Below are 27,755 nucleotides of genomic sequence, written 5' to 3' on the forward strand. Positions count from 1 at the left end.
TTGTGATGGTTGTGAATGTTTTATTACAGAGCCTTATCAACAAGTTCTCTGAAAATCAGTTTTTCAGAACTAAAATCTAATCTGGCAGGGTTCAATAAGTAACAAGATGAACTCAGCCATGGCAAACCAAATATTACTAAGTTACTTTAAATAAATTTTATCACAACAACCTCAGGAAGAGTGTGTCCTGGAGATTTAGGCAGTCAATCTTGGATTTTTATTAATATTTTGGATCCTTTTTGTTATGCTCTAGCCTCTAGTACACAGCTGTCTTCATTTTGATGTTAGAATAGGATCGATCTTTGGGTGCCTTTATGCCTGAGATTCTTGTCTTATTATATAGTGCTGTAATAAAAATAGCATCATCCACATTCAGTGCTCACCACAGTACATTTAAGCAACTGGTCATTGCACTGAAACAGAACTTCTGGGGAAACTGAGATTATTTCCAGACAGTAATTGCTCACAAAAGGTCTAGCTCCCAAGTCTCTTCAGCCATTCATTTTCTGTTCAGCACGTCCTATGACATTTATTAAAGTAATTTGATCAGGTTACGTTGCACACAATAGGACATTCAGAATTCCATCTTGACCTTCACAGCAGCATCTAATACTGCCTGGAAGATAATCAAGAATCATTTTCCTTGTACATACAATCAACATTCTCAGCTCGCAGCTACTTGTTGACAAACACCAGTTTCAGTTAAATACAAGGAAACCTAAGAACATTGAGACATTTGAAAATAATGCATTGAAAAAATGCATTTCAAATGGGTTACCTCAACTTAACTCCTGATTTCCAGGCCTTAATTGCACATAATCTTTACAACAGCAATATCATGTCTTAACATTAATTAAATATAACATTTAAGATTTTTTTTATTGTGCAAAACATAAGCAGTAAGTCTTTTTAGTACAATAAGCTGTAAAAGTGAGGGACATTTAAAACAATATTCACATTCAATGTGCAATTTTTACCCCTACTTCCAAATTTTGATGTGGAATCTACAGTCCCCATCAGTAAGTGCTATCTGAAAATACTGACAGTTTGTTTCACCTTTTATTATTTGGAGGAGACACAAAATTTATTTTTGCATTAGGTTTTTATGTACAACTAAAACAGCTGTTTAAGCTGATAAATACAAAATAAGACACTGAAAAGGGTGAAAAAAACCAACATGCTGAAGGCATCCACCTAAATGGTGGCCTGACACATAATTTATAGCTTCTATTAAAAAATGGAATTGATAATTCTGATTTTCCATTTTCATATCAAGATTTTACCAAATAACCCAAAATTTTGTTTTACAGTTCTGGTATCTGCTAATTGAAAAAATAATTTCATTCAATACCTTATTTTAATTAAAATCTTTATCTTGCTTGATATTAAGTGCTACCAGTCAAGGCAGTCACAAAAACTGTTTCATGTTTACATAGCACCACATAGATAAATATCTCCTTCAGTTAGAGAGATTATGTTCTGATGGGGAACATAGTCAGATTATTTCCTGAATATTTTAAGTATCTTTGCCTTCCAAATCATAAATATGTGCAACAATTCCTTAATTTGAGAAAAAAAACCTGCACATAATTCAAGCTTTAAGACGGTGCTATCATTAAGTCAAATTCTCTTTGTATAAAAGTATCAAGAACTCTTCAGTAGTCATTTGAATATTCAAAAACAGATCAACAGTTTTATGTAAACTTGTTAAAAAACAAACCACCTCATAATTTGGCTTTAAAGTGACAAAGTATTTTTCAAAATATAATTTACTAGGCATGTGAAGAACTAATGTCAAACTAAAATTCAAAAAGTAGCAGAGACTGGACTATCTCTGATATGGAAATACTCAATTAAAATATATAAAGAATTTCCAAAATATGTAATTATAATTCATTGCAGTGGTATTGTTTATTCCAATAATAATCCTTCCTATAAGGAGGCTGCATGTTAAATAAAATACATTAAGCTGTTGTAGTTCCCAATTAGAGAACACCAATATTCAGCCTCTCCTTCAGCCTGAACTCACAAAAATATGGATTAGGCTTTCTAGCTGGGAAATATGCTCACTACCCAGGTGGATATTTCCTAGCCCTAATCAAAATCTTCCACAGTTATTAGACTGAGACTGGTAACAAATCTTGCAGTAAAGTGTTAAAAATAGATGGAGTAACTAACAAACCATCTTCTGTATTTTAAATCACAGAAATCTACACATCAAAATATTTATGGAAGCATGAGTGCTGGTGACATCATTGACTCTTACAAACTGAGTCTTCCGTTAAAGTTGCACAGATGGAAAGGGATGTCTTGAGATAAATGGAAATAAAATCTAACAGAAGATAGATTTCTTAATATTGACCCTCAAATTCTTACAAACTAACAAACATATTTCAGTGACAGACACTGCTCATTACTTTGGCCCTGTCCCTTTCCCAAAATCAATTTCATAAGCTGTTATCACTCCAATTAAAAAACAAACCCTCTCAAAATATTGTATATGGAGTTCTGGGTTCCAAAAATAAAAATACATATGCAGTTTCATATTCTTGCTATGAAACATCAGCTAAAAAGTATGAACTTTCATAAAGAAACCAAATGGCATTTTGTATATATTGTATCTCTATTGATACAGTTCTCTGTGTTAGAGAATTCAGCATTTTTAGAGTTCAACATGCCTAAAGTTCAATTAAATTTTGAAGAAAATCCCAGTTTCGAAAGTTACATGTAATTTTGTATCTGACAGGTCAATTTAAAAAAAAAGCTGTACAAAGTTAGCTTCAAACCTCTTCATTCCCCTCAAAAATAGGCACTCAGTGGTTTAAGTGTGCAAATGGCTTCTTAGAAGAAACAGTGTGCAAACAGAGCCTGTTCTGTTAGCTCTGCATTCTTTAGTGATTTCCTAGAGAGTATTGCCGTTAAATGCTATCTACGGTATGACTTTCTAAAGAACAGAAGACATTCAGTCCACAGAGTCACAGATGTCTTTCACTTTCTCATTGAAGTCTTCAGGTTGATCAGCATACACATAATGACCTGCACCGAGGATAGCCTAGAGGATAAAGGTGAAGAAACAGGTCACTACCACAGAAATGCAATAAACAAATAAATAAATACTAGGACAGGTGAAGAACCTGGCTTTTACACATTACCTAAGTGCTGGCATCATACAGCCTAAAAACACTCTAAACATAGGGAATACCAAAATCTTTTTTTCCTTGCAAAGAAACTTTCCTACACGGGAAAAGAAAGTACAACTACTGCTTATTTAACTGCTCACCTTGTTGAAAAAAGCCCCACCACTGAAGTGTGCACAAGTCACTGCAAAAAAAACTTAGTAGATGCTTTGTATATCAAATTTCTGTTGCATCTTGATTTTCTTCACTTTCCACTCAAATAGTCTCTTTCTATAATTTGTTATGCTCTATAGAAATGCTAAGAAGTAAACCATCACACCATAGTGTACAGCAAAGGTACTTGACCTGTTTTCTTTCAATTTTAGTCAGTCCAAGACTAATCTGTATTTAAAATTGTTTTTCCCTCCCTTTCTTAAAACATTCTCTTTTAAGTGTCTAACCAACCCCCATAAAAGTATAGCTATGTTACTGTGTTAAAAAACCCCATAAACTCAAAGTAAAAATTCCTTAGAAATAAACACCTGTAATAAAACCACAGAACCTCTGTACATTTTACCAAGCATTGCACTGCCAGTCCACATCTCTGTCTCATTAGAGCCCTTTCCCTCCTATGGGTTTTTGAGCATGCCTGCACTTTTTACCACTCCCGTTTACCTTTTAGAATCTCTGTTTGGCTTGGCAAAATTTTAACCTGGAATACGATAACATTTTCCACAGTCCCTTCTAAAAGTCCCTGAGCAGAGTGGAAAAAAATCTGCCTGAATGGTACAAGCTTATCCTAGCAATATATTGTACACTTTTTAATAGTGACTTTCTGTTACAACTCCCTCTCTGGTTAAGCAGTTAAGTGACACTTTCAGTCTGGATGTCAACATTTATGAAGTGTATCTGTGCTCTTTAAAACAGTTGGACAACAATGTCTTTGCTCTGTTCTAGCTCTGAATTTAGCTGTATCAAGTTATAAAATTTTATTTTGATGATTTGTTGTAGTATACCATCAACATTACATATCGTACACTTCTGTCCAGATAGTTCCAGATATCAGTAAGATGACAGCTGGTGTGTTCAAACATTTTATCACCTCACAGCATTGTAACATATATGCATATTCCATTATCACAGCTGACTGATGTGAAAATGTGCAAAGAATACTTTAAAATTAGTTTGTTTTTAAAGAAATCAACAACAAAAAATGCAGTGTGCACATTCACATCAAGTTTTAAGTACACACATTCTAAATGACAACACCATACCTCTAAACAAAAATGTATCAGGTAGTAAGACAACACTATGTATTTTTTAATGACTAAAAAGCATGATGCTTACAAGAACCTAAGCATCAGGTACAAACTACTCTCTTATCAGAGAAACAAATGCATTATACAGACAGATGAAGAGAGTTTGTGAGAGCCTCCCCACTATCTTAAATATATGTGGAGATATTAGGACTGCTGTGGTTTAGAACACAGACAAAACCAGTGACCACAACTCCAAGTTCTATTAGCACACTGTAGAACAAAATAAAGAATAACTCTGCCCACAGATCTAGTTTGACTTCTGGTGGTACAGTAAGTTTTGTTCTTAGCCTAGGGACTTAACACTTTTGTCTAGGTTTTCTCTGATCAAACATTTGTTTTCATTCTCTCTGTTACAGAAAACAGAACTTATTACCCCAGGCTCTAAATCAAAGGGATACCATCTCCACAGCTGGAATGAAAAAATACGGAATCACAGAATGGTTTGGGATGAAAGGCACCTTAAAGATCATTGTGTTCCAATCCCCCTGCCATGGGCAGGGACACCTCCCCTAGACCAGGTTCCTCAGGGCCCCATCCAACCTGGCTACATAGCTATAACTTAAATTCACAGAAAAAACAAACAACTGCTTTAAAAGTCAAACTTACTATTGTCTTCACATAGGAATTTGGTCTCAGAGACTGGATAGTGCTGCCAGAATTGCCATCTATACAGGAACGTGCTCCATAGACCACTGTGATAGGAATGTTTTGATCCATTTGTGAAATCCGTTGCAGCATTGGCCTTTTTGCCCATCCGTAAGGAATCGTCATGTTCTTGAAAGCTGTTTCACCACTTCAAGCCATTCAAAAGGGCAAAAAACAATTTCAATTACCATTGGATCTGCTTTTTATCTAAATTGGAGTACCCATGCCTTTTGGTAGCACAGAGTACATAAGGCTGGGATTTTTTTACAACTAAGCAAAGCAAGTTTTCAAGATTTACATATAATTTTCAACAGAAAGAGCCTATGTTTTTGCATGACTGAGTGGTAGCACTCAAAAGAATGAAATGCCTTATTTTTAAAGTTTTTAAAGAAATTCTTTACACATTAAAATTCTCTAACAATTTTTAAACTAAATTGAGTGCCCAAACTCTCACAGAATTAACACAAATTGAGAAGAAATATAGAATTTGGATACTTTTTACATTTATCAGTTTCTGCAATTTAGAAAAAGTGCAATATGGTACCTTTTTCTTCAATATAATAAATGCAACAATTAAAAAAAATAGCATGCACACTGCTACCATGGCCATCTGAGGGAGCAGCAGGCACTCAGTAAATGAACAACAGAGTTCAAAACATACACAGGGAAACTCATACTCACCTGGGTGACTGTACATTGCAGTGATAGATATATTCAGCCACAGTGTTATCATCAAACATTGATGAATATTTTCGCTTGAAATCTGGTCTTAAACGCTGAACAAGGCTTAATCCTGTTAAAAACAGAAAACACTATTAGAGGGGAAATGAGTATAAATTACTTTTTCAGTTTGCCTAATGCTTTTCATTATAGCCCTCAAAACACATCCTCTTCAAACTCATGGCTTCTAAGCCTGTATTTTGTTTTACCACTTGCACATCTTAGGGAAATGCAATGGAATTACACTTAACAGGAATGAAATATAAATACTCCACAGAATTTCATGCTACCCCCCCCCCCGCTGAATACATATGGGGAATGTTTGAGTAGGGTCACCACAGGAAAAGAAACCTACAATGAGGACCAGCAAAGGGGTGAGGAGAGTGTATTTTTGTCACCAGTTTAGTCTCACATGATACCAACTTGTATTTTTTTCTTGCTCTGTCAGCACTGGGTAGGTACCTTTCAGGACCAGAAGGCACTGTTGTAAAAGCTGGGGTGTTTTTCTTGCTTAAGTCTGTCCCCTCCTCTTACAGAAGAGTCTGCTTCTGAAGCTAGTTCAGCTAACTAGCGTGTGATTGAAAGAGTCTATGATAAAAAACATATGTAGAAATCTTGACGTAAGGCACGACTACTGGTATAAATGAAGAGATTTAATATTGAAAACCACTGTCCTCATGCTCTCCTAACAGTCAGTAGAGAAGTGTGGCCAGGGGCTAGTTCAGGCCTTCTAAACTTAAGCTTCTTTTCTGAACCATTTCTCTAAGGATGAAGCCTCTTCTACATTGACCAGATGGATCTTTGGGACAAGAGCCTCACCACAAGGCTAATCGTAGTCTAAGAAGATTAGTCATCCCTAGTATCTGATCAAACTCTTTGAGTTTGAAGCCATTACCCCCTGTCCTCTCACTACACACCCTTGCAAAAAGTTGCTCTACAGCTCTCTCATAGGCCCCATTTAGGTTTTCCAGTACCCCTTTAGATACTGGAATGCTCCTACAAGGTGTCTCCAAAGCCTTCTCTTCTGAATTCCAACTCTTTCAGCCTGTCCATGTCCCTCTGGATGGTATCCTTTCCCTACAGCTTGTTGACCACATAGCTTGGTGCCATCAGCAGACTTGCTGAGGGTGCACTCGATCCCCACAGTCCATGTTGTCAATAAAGATGTAAAACAGTGCTGTAAAACCCCAACACTGATCTTTGAGGAACAACACTTATCACTGGTCTCCACCTGCACATTAAGCTGACTGAGTGTGACCATTCGTGGTTGTTTCCCTTATTCCAGACAGTAGGAACTTCATGCTGCTGTTAATCCATGCAATTATAATGATGTCACTTCTTCCCACCCAACCCTGGGCAAAGTCCTGGTATTATTTATGTAGACCTTGTCACAGTGATCTATGCTTTGGTAACCTTGAGATTATTGCAACACACCCTTATGCATGCTCTAAACAGATTTAGAAAACTAATACACTGCAAAAGAAAATAATTCCCTTATGAAACAGTGATTTAACTCCCAAAGAAAAGAAGATTTTGTAAAAGTGGCAACTGGCTCTGCTCTATTTTCCCTACAGGAAGTACAGTTGCTGGACTTTCGAACACAAGTGAACACAGCTGGCTTGGAATAAGAGACTAATTATGGAAGATTTCTGGAGACTTATTCTGCGTCTTCCCCTGCTATCAGCATAGAGGCCATGGCATGAAGTGTTACCAAATTTTAGAATTCACTTTCCCTTTGATAAGAAGTGCTTTGTCTGTGGGTCCAATTCCAAAGCAGTTTTCCCCTGGGAATTTACAGAGGAGAATGAAACAAGGATTCCAGGCACCTTGGAAAAGATTTTGGAATGAAAACACACTGTAAATCATTGTTCTAATGTTTATCGATGAAATTCTGAATTGTCTGGCTGGTGCTTTCCAGTGTCTATGAAAATGCTCTAAGAAATTCTAACATTGAAGAAACCAAGTTCCACAAAAAGGCTGTGGTCACAGTGATATTTCTGTTGTCCTGAGGAATTTTCAGGCATCCAGCTCTAGGAATGGAATTCAGAAATCCAGCCTAAGCACCAAACCTCTATACTGTGAGACTCCTGGGTGACTGTTCCAGTTAAGTGAAGGAAAACATGCAAATCATCTACCTGGAATCCACTCAAAGAAAAAAATATCCAAGGTTTAAGTATTTGCCTGCAGGTCTGATTAAATACCCATGTGACACTATTGTGATATCCCAATGAACATGGCTCACATTTAAGCGCCTAACTCCTACCTTTCAACAAAAGCAATTGGCTTTAAACTGAGGTTCAAACAACTACGTCTGCCCATCAGCTTAAGCACACTTGCATGTGGGATGAAGCGCAGTTAGTTCAGTGCCTTCATCAGGTTAGGTCTGACGCCTACTCACACCACAGTGTTTAAACCTATCCTTCGCCAAGAACTATGTTTCACCGTCAAGAACTTAAGCTGGTGATGGAAATTTTTTTTTTACCAGTGCAGTGAGAAACAGATGAAAAAATTTTTAAAGGCACTGCCCTCCACAGCCACCTATAAACCTAGTGAGGCTAGGTTTGGGGACACCTTGCCATGACAGTCTGCTTCTGCAGCATGGTTTTGACTGCACTTCTTGCTAAGGGAGACAATTTCAGCTTTGAATTCTTCCACATGGATTGATTTATGCATTCACTTGTTATTGGATAGAACACATTAAATCAGTGCATATCACCCAATATGCTTCAGGTTATTTTGTTAACCAAATTAGCAGTTTACTTTAAAAAAAAAACCTGTTTGTACAAAACATGTTGCTTGCCTGAAAAAGTAATTTTGTCACACTACTGAAAAGAAACAAACAAATCAGCATATTAAAATATATATTCTATGGAAATAGATTTAGGAAACAGATGTGGTTTAAGTGTAAACAAAGCCTAGACATCTTGTGAGTTTATCTTCAGATTGAATACCAAAAATGATGAAGAGGTGAATTAATTGTAAGTTGTGAGGGGCCTGAAGGGTATCTTTTTCCAAGCCTCTCCAGAAGATACTTGTTTAGCACAGAGAGTAACAGACAGATAACCGCTTTCTCTTCTAGAAGGAATATATATCATGACTTTAAGATTTTATTATACTCTTCTCCCCACTCCCCAGATGAACTAAAACCATAATACTTTTGGTCAGCCCAACCTAGTCCTAGCATTAGGGTATAGAGAGTATATCTACCATCTCATCAGTGATGTTGAAGAAACAGATACATGAACTGCCACCATAATGCGGGACACCAACGAGGCCCACAAGATTTGCAAGAGTAGTAAGAAAATGGCTAATGGAAAGAAGACAGTTTCAACTTAACTCTTCTAAACTCAGGCCAAAGACAAATGATTTATGAGAGACTGCCTTCTACTGTTAATGGAATTTGGAAATCCTGTCTGCTCATCAAACAGGAGTTAGAAGGGAAGCTAAATGGATTGTGACCAGAGGCAACCAGAAAAAAAACCTTTTCACATTCATGCCTCTTTGTCAGGGTTCCCCAACAGATGTCTGCAAGTCATTGTAACTGTAGCTGTAATTGTAGATATGTACAGATCATATACTGTAGCTTGCTGTAAACTATAGTACTAGTATTTCTAATAGCAAGAGTTTGTCTTCTTTCTTAAAGAGTTCAAACTTTCCTCAACCACTCCCACTTTCTCCTCCAACCCTTTCCTCTGTGCGTGATACAGACTTGCAGAAAAGCTTATAATAATGTGTTATCTGCTCCATGCTTATGTTTAACCAAAATAGAAATGGTATTTAAGAGTAGCTAGAACTCACCAAAGGGTCCTGCTATTCTTAGCCCAGCTAATGGATTAAATGGACTCAATATAGCTCCTAGTGCTTTGATCCAGATTGGAATTGGTCTTTCATGTTCAGCATTGTCAGGCCTCTCTGGAAAACCCCATGGCTCCACTAAGATAAGATGCTTGACCCTGTTGGCAAAAAAGGTTCAGTGGTTTAAAGTACAGTAGCTGCAACTGAGTATGATGAAAATGTGCTGTTTTACAGACAGATACATGCAGCCTACCTTAGTCACTTCTATCACAGAGGCTTATTACCTAGTTTCTGATTCATCAACAGTTTTGATTTCAATTAGTAATTAGAGAGACAGTGAATTGTACCTAATCATATGTATGAACATCAGAAACATGGAAGCATGTCACAAAGAGAAAGTCAATATTCTATAGATACTCACCATCACATGCATTTGAAAGAAACTATAGTCTTGTTCCTGTTTTTAAAAATAGCCTAATCTAAATGCTCAGTCAATATTATTTGCAGGAGTTTAATTTGACAGAAAAGACGATAACTGCATCTGTTTCATTTAAGTGAAGTTGCTAGAAATCTATGGCCTCTGTTCAAAGAAGAGACAATTACATGACAAATCATCGAAGTAAAATTTGAACTGAGAAAAGCAGAGCAAAACTAGCAGCTGTCTTCTAAATTTATTGATTTTAGGTCATGAAAGAAAACATCAGAGAGGCCATTTGTAAAATTATTACGCTAAGGAGTATCAGTACACAGAGCATAGCAGTAATCTCCAGCACACACAACTATCGATCACTTCATGCTGTGAGTCCCCCTCATTCTAACTCATCATGGTAGATTAGAATCATCCATTTCTGTTTAATCCCATAATAACACCTACTCTAACTGCCCTAGATACTGATGATTTTTGGAAAAAAAAGGAGTCCTAGCTATAGTTTCACATATTTAAGATGATTTTCCATGGCAGCTTCCTCATTATTGCTCTCTACATTATCTACCTGTCAGGAGGTTGTAGCAAGGCGGAGGTTGGTCTCTTGTCCCAAGTAGCAAGAAATAGGACATGAGGAAACAGCCTCAAGTTGTGTCAGGGGAGGTTTAGATTGGATATTAGGAATATTTCTTTACTGAAAGGGCTGTCAAACATTCGGTCTTGTTCAACCTGGTCTAGTGGGGGAGGTGTCCCTGCCCATAGCAGGGGGGTTGGAACTAGATGATCTTTTAGGTCCCTTCCAACCTATACCATGTTATGATACTATGCCCAAGGAAGTAGCTGAGCCCCCATCCTTGGAGGTATTTAGAAGATGTGTGAATGTGGTGCTGAAGGACACGGGTTAATGGTGGAGTTGGCAGGGCTGGGTTAACGGTTGGAGTAGATCCTAAAAGTCTTTCCTAACATAAAAACATAAAAACCATAGACTGATTTATCTTCAACTTTTTACCATTTTATCTTTACTTTTTCCTTCATTACTTCCTTCCCTGTTAAAGCGATGAGATTAAATATTAACACAGAAGAGTTCACACTGCCTAAAACGATGCCAGAAGTGATCCCAAAAGCTATTTCTGGATTATAATCAGTTGGGAAACCAAAATCCTGTGCTTGGAATGAAGGGTTGGAAAGGATTAACCTCAAAAGATGTTTCTTGGTCGTTGGCTCAGCTATGATCATACTTGCACCCTGCAGCAAACAACAGCAGTAAGAGAGAACAGGGTAGAATCTAACTATGAACCAAGCAGGAGAGATCAGAGGCAAAGCAGTGCAAGCAATGAGGAGCCATTCAGGACAGCCACAAATATTCTGGGCACAATCTATGGCATCAAACTATGGCATCAAGTACAATACAGCAAACAAATTAAAACACAGTAAGCTTTGTTTCATATTGCCTTTCTTAATACTTGCCTTCCTATTTGGCATTTCTCCTTTTGGTAATCAAGCCTAAAACATAACCCAGGATAATGGGAAGTTGACCATAAGAATCATTCCAAAAGTAAATGTCCAGAAATTGCACTATTTGAAAATCATGGCCTACTTCAACTTGGCAATATGCTAAATGGGAATCTTGTTGGATTAGTAACCTCAGATTTTCCATGAATGACTCTGGTACAGCGTAGCAAATTAACGGATCATCTATGCTTGGAGAAACAGATCTACTTTCCTAACAATATGTATCCAGAATCCCTTAAGCCTCTAATTCATTGTTAGATAACCTGGCTGAGAGCTGTGCTATATTTATCACTTGATTCAGAGCTCTTTTAAGATCCTACCAGTCAATTTGTTATTTTGGTGGTCTTAGTTTAATTTCACAGAAACATTAGTAATGTAAGAGCACAAACTGAAACATCCCCAAATTAATTAACCCCAACTGAAGCACAATGAGGCATGAAAACAAAGCATCTCTTTTGATGTAAGTTAGCAGTGGGCAAAACCAATATCCCATCCCATAGGGATAGGACAGTGCCATTTATAGGTACTTTGGAAAAAGAGGTAAGGAACTTATAAGTGATCCCTACAAAAAGCTAACTATAATTAGATAAAAGTTGATTTATACCTAAAAGGATAATAGGTTTATATCCCTAAAGCAGAGGATTGCATTTCTTGATTGCAGTTCTGGATTTAGAAACCTCCCTACTTTCCCATGTCATTTCCAGCCACTTGTGCTAACTGTTGTCCACTTAGAAAGAAAAAGGCAAAGTGTTTTAGGGAAAAATTATGCATGAAATTACTTCAAATATATCCAAGTGAGAAACAAAGAAATGGTAAAACTTGAATATAAAAGAATAAAGGTATGTTTACTATAATATAGAATCTGCTATATTATATATATTTCCACAACATATAGCAATATATATATATTGCTATATGTTGTGGAAAGTTAGGCTTATATTTACAGTTTTTCATAGGAGACCACTATGTGTATTCCAACAAAAGCATTGTCCTTTTTTGATACAGAATTACCTCAGCTGGTGGGATCCTAGCTCAGCAGGGGATATATAACCAGATATATAAAAGAAACAAATTACTACTGTAGTGGAAAAAAATATATTAACTGTTGGACAGAACATGGTGCAGAAAACCCGATGAAATACAATTAGAGAACTGCAGCAGCTGGGTTGTCTTCCGAAGAAGAAATATGAAGTGGCATACAGACAGTTTAAATCAAAGAGTCATTAAAATAATTTTTTCATCATCATGCTGGCACCAGGCTGACTGCTAGCATATAGGCATAAATTACCTAAGGGACTTATATTCAGAAGTTTCAATGTTATCCATAACAGTGAAAAGTTTGGCAGAAACAGGCCTATTTTCCTTTCACAAAACAATATTTGAGACAAAACATTCACTCAAATATATTCATTGCTATTTCACCTTATAACATGGCAAGGTGATACTGAACTGAAGAGGTACAGAAAAGTATACAGAAAATCATGTTTACCATATCTACCTATTTCTATTCACCTGGAAACAAACCCTACAATTAATATTTTGATCTCAGAATTCAGTATCATTTCTTTACATTATCACAGTCATTTATATAAAGATTATCTATAAAGAGCCTGATGAAATAAAAACTATATTAAAATCACTAGTCAAATACAGAAAGGGAAACCCTTCATTGCTTTATTTTCACATACCTTGACGGATATTTTAAGGAGTAAGCAGCAGCCAGGAATCCACCTAGGTTGTGCCCAAGCAAAATCATTTTTTCTAGGCCCACCTCCTTTCTCCATTCTTCTATGGATTCCACAAACTGATTTTCTGCTTCCCGAGCATCAGTGTCGAAGTGTGGTCTACTGCTACGTCCAAACCCCAAGAGGTCGAAAGCATGAACTGTTCTGTTCCCACAGAGATCTTCAAAGTTGAGAGCCCACAGTCCAACACCTCCTCCAAACCCATGCAGGAGAACAAGTGGAGTTTTATTTGAAACGTCTGGAGAGAACGTCAGTGTCCATATTTTATTTCCATTCGATATATAAACGTATCGTTTATTGTATACGCTTGAAATACCTGCAGAAAAAAATGGGAAAAAAATATGTTGCTAGACATATCTGACAAAATGTAAAGCACACTCTATGTAAACCATTGTTTTAAATAGAGAGATTTCAAATGAGAGAGCTTCTAATCAAATATCTACATAAGGAAACAATGAAAATGTAATTTTAAACCTGCTTATTTCATCCCAGTGTAAAACCATACTGAAAAACTTCTTTGATTATATTTAATGAAAATTTACAGAAAATCTAGTTATATCTATGAAACTTATTAAAACCCAAAGACTTACATTTTAGCATTTTGTCCTCAGCCTCTTTAAGGTGTAGCAGTGATGTGGGACACCAGGCAGGAAGCCAGCTGAATAACCATCCGAACCTAACAGCAATACAGAATAAAAATGTCTTGAGCAATGTGGTAATTTTTGGCACCGATGCTTTGAAGACTTCTTTTGCTGCTCTTCACAAGACAGTACACAAAGTACATGGTGTGAAGAACAGGAGCATGCAGTGGGAGGAAATTCACTTTCTCCACACTTTCATAAAGTGGCATCGCACTTAGGGGGCATTCTGCGAAGGGTGAGCAGTTTTTCCACTGTGTCCTCCTATCACAGTATAGTGATCTGGAGACATTAACCGTCACATCGACCCAGCAAGTTTGGCAGGATGCACAACATAATCACTGGAGTTTCCAGCCTCCTCTCAAGTTCCTTTGGAAGTGTGCCTGCACATGCTTTACCTTGAATGAACCTATTATTTCCAAAAAAAAGCAATAAACTGTGCATTCACCAGCCTAACCTGAACTGATTATTACTGTAAATTTAAAAAGTGAAAAATAAGCTGGTTTATCCTAGCAAAACAAAAACCTAGGACCTTAATTATGAACTCAGAAACAAAGTCCAAGAGGAAAACAAACCAGCAAATTCCCCCAACTGAGCTCCTTTTCCAGCTGCCAGTTACTATCTTGGTAGTGTCGGCTTGACCATGAGAGCAGGGGGAATGACTCAGCTGGCAGCACTGTCTCACCCAGTGTTGCAAAGGATACTGCCATTTGGTACAGCTTTTCCTGGGTGCTAATTTCACCCTTGTGTTTAAGATGGAATCTTATTTTCCACCTCTCACCTGGTTTTGCAAAGGGTGCTACTGCAGGACCCCAGACCATTGCTCACAGGGAAGAGGATGTACATCACCAAATCAAATTTCTCTAGCACTCTTTTCCTACCCTAAACTGCTTTCCAGTTAGATACAGAATTTTCAGGACTGAACACCGAGAGTATTAGTTATATAACAACTAATGCTAAAAGACTCTTAGGTTACTAATATCCAGTTTTTCAGTGTGCACAACTCATCAGGAATAAATTCATGATCTGGCCCCACAAGTTCTTTATCCAAGTGATCTTCATATATTCTAAGGGGCTGACCTACTCCAGCTGCATAGCTACTTCAGTTTATGATATGACATGGAAGGTTTTCTGGGGATGCACAACTGCAAGCAGCATTGTTCAGATCCATAGAAACATACTACAGGACATGAAGAAAAAAAGCCCCAAACCATATCTGACCAGAAAGGATTAATCATCCGAACACCCAGGCCGTCTGCTATTCAGTATTATTTAATCCTCTACACTGATACCTGTAGAGGATCTGTAAACAACCTTCCTGACATACCGGGCCATTGGAATTGTTATAAAGAAGGACCACAGGAATTGTTATCATCATTATAAACTGAGGGACTGGGAATAGATAGTTTTATGTGCTTCTATGCCACGTGCTCTTGCAGTCTAAGAAATTAAGGAATTTAGCATCTTACAGGAAGATGAGCATCTCAGTATTCTGCTTCCACACTAAACTACACATTTATTTAAAAGTAAGAGTTTTAAGAAGTTAAAGCTGGGACAAGCCAAAAGTAATTTCACCCGCAAGTAACCATGAAATCCTAGTTTAACAATAACGCTAGTTGTGCCCAGCGCTATGAATTACTCTGGTAAATTATTAAACAACAGCTAGGTCACCACTCTTCTGAGTCAACCTTTCTGTTAGTTATGTGCTCAACTAGGCATTTTCATTCTTAACTCTTAGGTCAGAACCAAAACCAGTCACTATCTCCTCTGAGCTGAAATTACATGTTTCTTCTCAGAACAGTTTCTGAGAAGAAACTGTTTCTTCCCAGAAAAACCACTGATTCAGTGTAGAAAATATTTTAAAGATTTATTTATTTACAGAAATGTAAAGCTGCAATATGTCAACAAGAAAACAGCACAGAGATAAGGCTGCAATGAAATAGAAGTGACGTCTACAGATCACAGTCCCAGAATTATATTTCCTAGTCCTAGGGAAGCACCTGGATACTTAAGAAAATTATTTAGGAAAATGTATCAGAGTGGGTAACTCTACCATTCTTTCTTCTGTTAGTTATAAGTACTGTTGACAAACACTGAGATTTTCATTCAGAAGAGACATTGCATACATGTATAGTTTGACAACCACCATCAGCAAGCCAAAGCTTTTAAAATTAAAACTATGCTTGCAATTCTGTCCTTTTGTACTTACTGAACTAAAAGAGTAAGCAGTGAAGGCTTTCAGTCAAAATAGAAGTAAACACTTTCTAGAAACATTATTTTAGAAAGAAAATATTTAGTTACCTATATTCAAGACTTAATCCGCTGTTTCCCTCCTTCCAAAAACTATTTACAACTTTACTAGATGTTTTCCACACATGGGAAAGAAACATCTATTTAATCTATTTGAATAATTTCTCTGATAGCTTTGGAAGACTGTAGTTGTATCTTTTCTTTTGTACATCTCTGCTAAATGTGTCTTCTAAATACACACAGGAACATCAATTGCTTACACTGTTCATAATTTTTGATTGTTATATGAAGCTGTGTTATATAATGTCAAAAATGAAGCAATGGACCTTTCAAAACAGTGTGCACACCTGCAATGGAGATGAGTTAAAGAAAACTAAAGATTCCAGCAGTAGTTTCCACATCGTAAGCTACCCACTGCCAAAGAGGCAAACCCCACACTGCTCACATCACCCACCATTTCCCTGACACTGTTCCCACCTGTCTTTTTACAAAAAGAAAAGTCAAGAGCAGAATCTTGTGTTTTGAGGAGTTAAGAGATCCACTGGGCTTAGATGCTTGCTATATCAAAAAGTGTGAAATAAATCTGGCAACTGACAGCCTAAATTTTTATCATTTCTTTACCAATGGTACTTATGGGTTTTATACATCAAATTACCAAGGCACGTAACCAGTGGAATTTAACCTGTGTATATTTTGTGGCCATGCAGTAACACAAACCAGCATGCACATCCACACTAAAATAACCAATAAGCAACAGTAGAGCAAAGCATTGCATAGGATGCTTCCTTGCATCTTCAGTTTGATGTCACTTATGTTTTTCACATCTGTCTGAAAAAGTCTGGAGTAACAGAGCCTGGAAAAATCACAGGCTAGCAGGTGGGGGGCTGCTGACTTGCCAGGCATTCAAAGAAGTCATTCTTTTTGCCAACAGACCTCCCCACAGATTTCTACCCTTCTTAGAAAACATCTGGGAAGGAGACGAGACGGTAAGGGAAAGGAGACACCCACTGAATGACCTTAGATATAGAGAAAGTCAAGGTGATTAAGTGTGAGACTAGAAGATTAGTGGAGACCATCAGTAGCCTATGCTGATGATTAAATACAGTAATAAATAATGCAGACAAAAGGGACACAGGCACAAACATCTGACAAGGTGGAGCTGCAACCACCATGTGGGTTGCAGAGGCTAAGCCACTAGGCATTGACTAGTTGAAGCAAGTGCTCTGTGCCCCTGGTTGCAAACATAAGAAAGGATAAAAATAAATAATTATTACTAAAATTTTACACTTAATGAGTGAATGAACAATGTGTCAGGTGTAGCTAAGGATAACACTGCTTTTCCTTAGCTGCTTGAATGTTAATTTGAATTAAGAACTTGCTGTCACAGCACCGCTTGGATTGCCTGAGGGTAACTTTCAAAAGAACTGAGAATCAAGTAGAGGCAGAGGTACAGTGAACCTGACCCACCCATCCACCTCCACTACTTAGATCAAACCCAATGAAGAATGTGGCAAATTGGTTGTATCACAGCTACCTTTCTGTCAGTTCCATTAACCCTATTCAGCTTGGTGAGAATTGATCCCATGCAAGACAACTGATGGATCTGCAGCCAATTACAAATTTGATATACTGACAAAATGTTTGTGAAAGCTTAGATAATGCTGAAGAATTGAAAACAATTATTTTAAGACTGAGGTATGTACTGCATCAGCAGAACAGTCTATCTGATTTCTGGCTTGTAATGTGGATTTAAAAAATGGAAGCTCTACCACCCAAAGACGTTCAGCAGAAGTTGCTCGTAACTCTACCTAGGAGATATAAACATACAGAAATGGAGCTCATTCTCTCACTTTTCAAGCTTACAAGCTTACTTTGCCTACATTCAGTCACTTTTCAAGCTTACATTAGAGTTATATGAATGCATGGCTTACAAGATGTATTAAGCTTGAAATCATTCAATGCAGACATCTCCCCACATACGCCAGCATTGTAGACCTAGCTGTTGAGATCTGTGGAAAGCCTGTGTGGCAAAACAGCAAACCAGAAAACCTGGGTTTTGCAAACAGGTTGTAAAAAGGTAACAACAGAACTCCACCAAACCAGAGTAAATGAACACAATACCATTTGCTACATGAAAATCTGTCAAAAATTGCTGACCCACCAAGATAGGACGTGCAGAAACCTTTCTAAAGTGTTGAATATAAAATCAGCTTTTCACTAAGAATTTTGAAGTTAGTAGGGTAATCAGAACTCCCAATATAGACCAAAACCTACGCAACAGTGACAGCAGTGTGGAGAACAGATTTTCCTGACAAATTATTTGGACTTAAAAATTACATCAGTAAGGAAGCCAGAGCTTGTATACCCTTATACAACAAATACAAAATAACTTGCAAAAAAAGAATTACAGGAAAGTAACTGAATGCACAAACAACAGAGCTGCACATCTGTCTTGCACTCAGGAAACAAATGTATTCAATATTTTTAATCGAACTCTTGCAGACAATATTGCAAAGTACCAAGATTTTAGCTAGGGAGCAAGCTCAAAAACTTAACTTAAAAAGCTGAAACACTGAGTGAACTCACTGGTAAACTACTTCAACCTTTACCCCTTACCCTTAAATCTTATTAGAATGAAGCTGATCTCTCAAAACCGCTATCCCTCTCCTCTCATAACTCTCAGAATTAATTTCAGCTGTTTAGAAGTAATGAAAGAAAAACAAATTCACGCAGAGAATTTGGTACTGTTTCTGCCTAGCACCAAGAGGAATGGCTTCAGGATTTTCAGGGTCATTCAGCTGAAAATGCAGTTATAGGCACCCAGCAATTTGAGCTAGCTCCAAATTAAGAGAATATTACACTGTAACAGAAAAAAAAAAGGGTAAGCTAATGGGAAGACAGCTTAGATTCTACCCTCTTATTTCTGTATGAAGTATTTTTGAAGTATTGTGGTAGCAAAGGAATTCAAAATTGCCAATATGTTGAAATGTAAATATAAGCAATATAAGGCTCAGTCTAAGGTCTCACATAAACCTCATCCCATAAAAACATGATGTTACTTCACAACTCATTCAGCCCTTTCAGTTGTTACAGAAATACTAAAATGGGCAAAAAAGGAGGAATGAAAAGAAGCATCAGGTATTCATAACTAGGAAAGAGGTCAGCACATCAAACCTACGACAAAGTGCCAATTCTAAAAATAAAACTGTTTTACTATAAAGCTCTACTACAGTTAACATAGGATGGATACTTAGGTGAAATAACTACAGATACCCTTTCAGTGTTTTCATTATCTCCTTTTTATGGGATGCTTTCTGCATTTTCCTCAGCATCAGCTGTAATCTACACAAAGCTTAAGAGGTACATAGGATGGTTCCTTCCACCACCAACACCACCAAGTTTTCAAAGGAAATTCTATATTTGGTTACTAAATTTCAAGTTTATGGGTAATAACCTGAAACAATAAAAGCAAAAGAAACAGTCAAGGATGGCACAATCAAACAGACCTTTCTGTGTCAAAATGTCAGAAAAAAGTAGGTTTCTATCTGGGTCATTTCTATCCAAGACAGAGTTAAGTTATAATAAATTTTTCCTTTCCCATCTCATTAATTTAATAACCTGCAATACAAGAATAATGAGTGCTGTTAACACGACTGATTATGGCAAGGATTGATGCTTCTTTGTTAACAGTTACCAGCAACACCACTATGGCAAAAAACCCTAATATGCAAAGAAAAATATATTAGGAATCACTGTATGCACGGTCCATCTTGGTGGCTGCTCTCTGTGCCAGATTTTTGAAATTCAGGTTTAAAAGACACTATATTTTAAACCAGATAATTATGGAGACCCAGCTACAGAAAAAACAGAAAGTGTACCAGCAGACCTATGAACTAACAAGGCAGAAAAAAAGACTGTGAATCAAGGTGGAGAACACGAAGCTTTTTAGTCAGAGCTACAACTGACAGACAGCAACATATAATCATGACATCAAGTCTGCATTTAACTAAGCAGGGATGTTTCTGCAACAGGGCTCAGGATATAGTTTCATGAGAACCTTAAGAGCCTAAGCAATTTGAGGAGTCCTTGTAATCCTTCATTCCTATCCCTAAAGTGCAGCATGTTCTTTAATGTTTCTGTCTTCTGAAAACAGTGAGTACAGTCAGAATCATTCAGGCATACACAGTAACTGTTGTCGTGAAGGCTGCATAACCTGCGACAAAGCTTCCACAAGTACAATAGAAGTCAGATGTAGCAACCACAACAATTTGAATGAGCTGTTCCTAGGACAAAACACTCTGGCAGTTGCAGCCAAAATCAGGACAGAAAAACATTCCATGTTTCACTTTCATTGTATGAACAGACTAAAAATGTTGCAATTCTCCGGGAAAGACCTTGAAGTGCATACTAAAGAGGCAAGACCCAGGAGCAAGTATAAGAATATGGTATGGGAACAAAAAATCTCAATGCTTTAAGAAATGTTTGTTTACCAATTTCATGAGGAGACAGAAAATGGATGAAATCATTGCCAACAGGATAAAAAAGGATAGCATTTTTTTTCCCAGATGACATTACAACCCTGCCCATAAAGTTCTGTTTAGATGAGTTTTGAGCCAAGATGTTCCGTGCAATTAGATGTTGTGAAACTCTTGGATACTTCAGTAACATTAAAACAGAATGTTTTGAAAACCTCTGCATAATATTTCTAGGAAGTGTAACATACATCATCCCCATTCCAACACAAACCCCATGATAAGTTATTGCAGAATATTGCTCTACATTAGGGCAGAGGTAAAAACAATGCATTCCTTATGTACTTACTGCATCTTGAACTCTGTGTTCAGAACACTCAACATCAGAATTAATATAAAAATTCAGAAGCAAATTTTATTACTGTTTTTATCAAAATTAACTATCACTTATCAAAATTGACCTGAAAACATACCTCATGAATGTGAATCTATAACCAATGAGAATTTTCTGGCTATTTTACAGATATTGAAGTTTACTTGAAGTGCTTATTTTAATTCATTTGAGCAACCTGAACATTCAGGAAGCGGAGAGGACCTACAGTTCTGCTCCCTAACAATACTGGACCTCAGACACAGGCACACCTTGCTGTATAACTTGCATCATTGCAGCCCCCTCCATATTTTCTTCTGGGTCTCCCAGCACTGCCTTTTTTTTTTTTTTTTTAAACCCATAGGTATCCTTTTTCTATGCTTTTATAATTTCTTCCACCTTCTTTCTAGCTATACCCAAAGGTGTCCATTTCAGGGCAAGTGCTTTTTCAGTATGCACCACAAGAATGAAGTTTTTCCATGGACTGTCACCCAAGCCTGCAACCTGCAAAGCTCATACTGCTTACAAAGTAGCTGTGGTAACACCCAACTCATTGTTTCACGTTCTTATTTAAAAGCTAAAAAAAAATCTAGAGAAAAAACATATTAGCAACTACATACCAAGTATGGACTGATACAGAATTCAGAGATAAAGACGAAGAGGAGAAGAAAGGGGAAAGCTGCATAGCCCAGCTAAAACTACTCAACCTTGTGACAGAGACCACATGTGTAACACACAAGTTAGGTACCACAGAGGTTCTACCTCTACCTCATCCACAGTAAACTCATGTCTGATAGAACTTGGCAATGCCACACCTTTCGTGTGTTTTTACAAATAACATACTGCACATTGCAGTAAGAATTTGTGAAGAAAAGCATAATTAAAATTAAGGAAATAAAAATTTCCTCTTGGTGCCCCTCAGATGTTATTTAACTTTCTACTGCTTTTATTTTATTCATACATCAACTGATGTACTCTTGCTGCCCTTCAGATATTGCATGACTTCAACCTTGCTTAATCCTTGTCAGCATTCTCACATCTACCATGCCAGCAGCCTACATTTCAGCCTGTCCCCAAGTTCCATCAAACTGGGCGAGAGCAAAGCACACATGCAACAGGCACCTCTCACTAGCCTGCACCGTTGCCCACCCACTTTACCCTGCTTATCTTTTGGTTAAATTCCATTGCGTATCGTGCACAATTTAGATCACAGCTTAATTAGGAGGTGAATGTTTTCATTTTTCCATAAGGACCTGCATATAGGAACACAGATACAAGACTTTCTAAAGCACATGATAATTTCCCTCAGTTCCAAAACATGCTACACATAAAACTCACTTGTACACAAGTAGGAATACACACTGAAGGTCGTTTCACTGCAACTCATTAGAGCAGCTTCTGTGGTGTGCTCCTTTATCACAGTCACCTAAGGTGACAAAGAGTTATGTATGTCAAAATGCATGAACTGGAATTGAACATTTTGGGCTACCTACTCTCATTTACGTTTTTTGGAAAACCTAAGAGATGCACAATCCTTTTGATAACAGACTATTTTCTGTACGTGCTTACACCACAGATGCTTTAGATGTTAAGGAAGTGCAAGTAGTCTTAAAAATAGTTAAGAAGTTAAACGGGTCTAAAAAGCCATCATATCAAAAGAGCCCTTATGGAAAGGTAAAGATATAATTAATAAGTTTTTGGTGTCAGTATGACACTTACTAAATGCAAGAAAAACAATCTACAGTAGTCTGCTAGAGCACTAACCCACCATCCCATTTCTGTATTTTCCCCATTGCCACACCGTTGTCTTCCTCATTTCAGTATATGAGCTTTCTTGATGGCAACAGGCATATTTTTTTAGAGAATGTATTTTTATGCCTGTACCTTCCCTGCTCCTTTCTGTAGTCTCATATCATCCTGACTTTTCTATTACAACACACTTAGAGCATGTTCCTTCTCCACCATTCCTCACCGTGTTTTCTTGCTGCCACTTAAAATCCTCCTTTTACCCTCTTAACCTTATTCCAGACCGACCTCATTCCCTTACACAGCTTTACTGACTCACAAATCTCTTTTCTCCACTGACCTCTCTCCTGCTGCTCAGCTTCTCATCTGGATCTTTCAGAGCCAATGTAAATGCAGACACTCACCTTTCCTCCCATGCCCTCTTCTCCCTGGCTGTCACAGCAAACCATGTACAAAAAACTATCCCAAAAGAATGTCAGAATTCCAAGTAAACACTCAGAAGTTATGAAACATGAGAATCAAAATTTCCTCAGCAAGCAATCTTAATAAACCACTATATATAAGAAAAGTGGTTTTAATAATTTATCAGTTGGGAGAGTTTTTCAGAGTCTCCCATGAAAGTTCAGATGAGTCAGAGAACTCCCAGCACAGACACTATCCCTTTCAAAGAGACAGATCTCTAACTGAGCCTACCAGCCCCCAGCAGGCTCTAAAACACTTTGCAAATACACAAATGCGTGCAATACTGCCTAAAATTTGTGTTCTCCAATGACCCAGCAGCAGCAGTTTAGCAGCCCCACAGCTAGTTGCCCCTCTGGATTTATAACTCTACTGTAATTTCCACTGGGGTTAAGACTCCCCTCACTCATAGGTACCCTAACTCTACTTTGGCAGCTTCTGAAGAAGTGTTTGCTTGGTGTTTGGCAAGTGGGGTTATGAGCATCTTTCTTCTGCCACTAGAATGAGAAGACAGTCCCTGTTATATTATTTTGCCATCTTTCCCTCTCTCCCTTTAGTGCGCATTAGGGGAGATGAGAGATCTTCCTCATGAACACAGACCTTCCCTTTCCAAATTCATACAAGTACTGGAAACCATTAGAAAACAATCCTATAAATGCCTGAAAACCTGCTCATACAAATACCTTCTGATGAGCTCATGCATGTAACACAAAAGGCATTAAGTTCTGAAGCTAAGACTGACACAACCCTGCCAGCCAAGAAGACAAAATCAGAAAAGAGGAAGGAAATATCCTTTAACCTTTCCCTACATCTGCTTTCCACACTGCACTTGTGTCTCACTCGGTTTGAAACACTATGAACCATCATACTAAGGAGAAGACACAGGCTCCATCAAGCCTCATAAACTATTCCTCTTTCATTAATCAAACAGCTCACTTCAAAATTGTATAAGAGCTCTGTTAATACAAACAAGCCTGAAAGATAACACAAAAATAATTGTGAACACTGGTGTTGCAGTGTGTTTTTACCTTTACACCAAGCCAACTTTTTGTGAGATTACAGGCCACTCACAATCAATTTGATGTAGGCTTGTAAGTGGAGGTCCCTTGAAGTTTTGTTTTAAAGCAAGCTATTCCACCTATCTCAGAGGGAGGAAAAAGATCCCAGTATTGCAGTCTAGGGATTTTTTTTTTGTATATATACACACACTTAGTAGCTGCTATTCCTAATTATATTACAAGCCATAAGCAGTACTGCTGGATCCAGAGAGATTAAGTGAATTCAGTACTGGCAATTGGCTCACACCAGACTGCCTCACGGGCAGAAGTCTCCATCTAAAACTTACACAGAGGAGGCCCAAGGCTGTAAACAGGTTTGGAAATCACTAGCAGGCGACATGTTAACCAATCATCATCATTGTGGCTACTAAAACATTTGTTTAGTTAATCTTCTAATTCAAAGTTAGGACAGGGCCATGAATATTTTTCAGCTGAGATCTTCCTGAAATTAACTGAACCAGTGTTATTCGGTTTTCACCATGCTTTACACAGTTACCAAATTGCAACAAAGTGAGTGTGTTGCATAACAAGTTGAGTTACACTATTGTTTTCAAAGCAGATAAGCTTTGCATTTATTCTTTGTATGCACCTGTCACTAATAATTTAATCTAGAGATTTGATGGTATATTGTAACTTTCTATCACTGACACAGCATTCTAAATGAAAAAAAATATTTAACTAATTCTCTTGTTTAAAAATTTCTTCTGGGTACCGAGCTTTGCTCAAATTCAAAAGATGAAAAAAACACTAATTTTAGTTAGTGCTAGAAACTGACCAGTAAAATCACTAACATTTCAACACAAATGCACTTTCTGAATTCATGGAAAAAGATTATGAGATTTTGTTCTTAGAAGTCTTTAGTGAATTGGGAGGCTTACTCTGAAAAATAGCACATCAGAATCGTTCAGAAGTTCTGAAAATCAACACCCTCTAAAAGCCACCCAGCTGGGTAAACCACATGAGAAACTTGCAGTAATCCTCTTGAAAATTCAGCCTAACCCTATGTCCAGATCAATGAGTGTTACGATCCTTGCAATCCTGACAGGCAACTTGAGTTGAGGGTGCTTGGCACTGTCTCAGCAGCACTCAGCACTCTGTGTGATCAAACCAGACAGCTAATGCAGTTCAGGCTAATGCGCTGAATGAACACACAAACAAAACAGGCTGAGGCAGAGCTATTTTAAGACCCTTACTTAGAAAACCTGTAAACCAGCAACAAGAAGCTTTATAAACTACTTGTACCTAAGAGTGTGAATAGGTCAGAAAGAACACAGAACCAAGAAGGGGACTTGTAGTTTCAAGTGGGTAATGTTGCAAAAGGCAGAGGTTGTGTGGGGGCAAGATTCTGGAAAGCTATTTTAAGTTTGAGGAAACAAGGAGAGTGCAGAGTTACAGAGTAGACAAAACTGCTTAGTGCTTTGAAAGGGAAGCTCTTGGAATTCACAATGGAAAAGAGAATGCTGCATATATACAGCGATAAAGGCAAAACAGGGAGTTTGGAAAAGTTGGATAGTCCAGGTCTGGTCAGATTGAGCTGGCAGAGCATGAAAACATTTAAGATGAAATACCAAAATCCCAAGCTGGAAAAAGGACTAAAAAGAGAACAACACTGAGGATGCAGGTAGTTTTGAAAGACAACAAAACATACATATAACATGGCAACATGCAAACAGCAACATCCTTAATTAAGAAGTCAAAAATGCATGGCATGGTTTTTATGTGAGTAGCTTTAGAATTTTAAGTCTGATTACTCAAAGTAACACAAGACTTAATTATGCAAGAAGGGAGATGCAGAAGAAACAGCAAGAAATAAGTTTTGAGGGCTGGGCAATCAGCAATGGGATATATGACCTGATATTTAAAGCATAGAGAGAGAGGAAAAATACATATAAACAATGCATACAAAGCATATTTACACATCTGTCAGAAGGAGTAAAGCGCATGTATGACTAACACACAGTTAGATATATTCTGATAGAGAACTGTTTGGACCAGAACCATAAAATATGAGGGAATAAACATTGATATAAGTGACAAGCAGGTATATTAAGTACATTTGGTAAACAGACTCAGAGATAGGACTGTATTATTCTGCAGGGGCAGACAACATATTTGGGGGCAATAGAAAGGTGAAAGAATGGGTCTGCAAGGGAAGCTGAAGTTTAACAAGAAATAAAGCATATACTGGGAAGGCATACATGAGTAAAGAACATGTGAACTGAAGAACAGACCATTGACAGTAACTTGTGTACAACCATTTGAGCGTACACAGACAAAAGATGTAATGCGAAATTCCAGGCAGAAGAATCGTTAATAGCTATAATAAAGCCATATATCACGGGTGTAAATGGTTACAAATAAGTGTCAGAGACATATGTTAAGAACAGACGCAGGATAACTTCCGCCATAGGAGTTATTTCAGTGTATCTGAATGCCTTGGGACAGTGAAAGGAAAGAAAAAGTTAGCAGGGACAGCATACACCGCTGGAAAAGTTAGAGAAATAGTGTATACTTGTAATTTATACATGTGCTCTCATCTCCTACTTGTATCAAGTACAGAATGATGACATAGAGAGGCTGACAAGTATACTCTCTGCTCTCCATCAAAGTGAATGTATAGAATGGATGGTACAAGAAGATAGGGTATCTGTAGGCACAGATAAAGCTGCAGAGGCACACAGGAGCATGGGCCGGCGGCGTATACAGACGTGTGACCTCTGGGGCGCAGCGGGAAGGGTGGATGACAGTCGGAGCGCGTACATACGCCTGGGCAAAGCGGCAGAGAGACGCGCAGGGTCACACCCGTAGGCAGGTGTGCAATGACAGCAGCTGGCCAGCCACGGCAGAGCGCCAAGGCGAAGCAGCGGGGGCACGGCGCTCACAGGGCAACCCTGCCGGGAGCTCACCGTGGCAAACCCTGCCGGGAGCTTGCCTGTGCCAGGAGGCGGGAAGCCATGGCAGGAAGGCGGGCTGTGCCGCAGGAAAACATGGCAGGCGGTGCGCCCGCACGCCGGGGAGCGCCCGAGCGACGATGCCAGAGCGCGGCGGGCCGGAGCGCAGCACGGAGCCCGGCGGGCGCTCGGGGAGGCGGCAGCCCAGCCAGCCCCCGGCACAGGAACCGGCCGCCGCCGCCGCCGCCTCCCCACAGCCCGTAGGCGCCGCGGGCAGACGGGCCGGCGGCGGGAGGAGGCGGGCGAGCAGCGCCCGCGGCGTCACAACACGGCCCAGGCGCCCCGGAAGGCTTCCTCCCGGCGCCCAGGACACCCGCGGGGAGCACGGGGGTCACCCCGCGGCCGCTCACTCACCCTTCGCTGGGGGCCTCCTCCTCGGCCATGGCGGCGGCGCGGCGGCCGGGAGCTGACAGCGGCGGAGGGGCGGCGGTGGCGGTGGCCGGCAGCGCAGCGAGGGACAGCGCGACGGCGGCGGCACCGGCCATCACGGGCTCCTCCCTCTCTTACTCCCTCCCTCCTGCCCGCCCGCCGCCTG

At 38.6% G+C, this 27,755-nt stretch overlaps 1 protein-coding gene across 1 annotated transcript; it reads right to left on the reverse strand.

Annotated features, from left to right (window-relative positions):
* Positions 1-27,755, reverse strand: ABHD5 (abhydrolase domain containing 5, lysophosphatidic acid acyltransferase). The gene is made up of 7 exons (XM_085051205.1): positions 27,575-27,755; positions 13,867-13,952; positions 13,220-13,592; positions 9,599-9,753; positions 5,762-5,873; positions 5,042-5,228; positions 1-3,052 (listed from the first exon to the last, which is right to left on the reverse strand). Exons 1-7 carry the CDS (start codon positions 27,703-27,705, stop codon positions 2,963-2,965), a joined length of 1,134 nt encoding a protein of 377 aa, XP_084907331.1. The 5' UTR covers positions 27,706-27,755; the 3' UTR covers positions 1-2,962.

Source organism: Lichenostomus cassidix, chromosome 2, assembly GCF_008360975.1.
Source record: "Lichenostomus cassidix isolate B80296 chromosome 2, HeHo_3.0, whole genome shotgun sequence".
Taxonomy (NCBI): Eukaryota; Metazoa; Chordata; class Aves; order Passeriformes; family Meliphagidae; genus Lichenostomus; species Lichenostomus cassidix.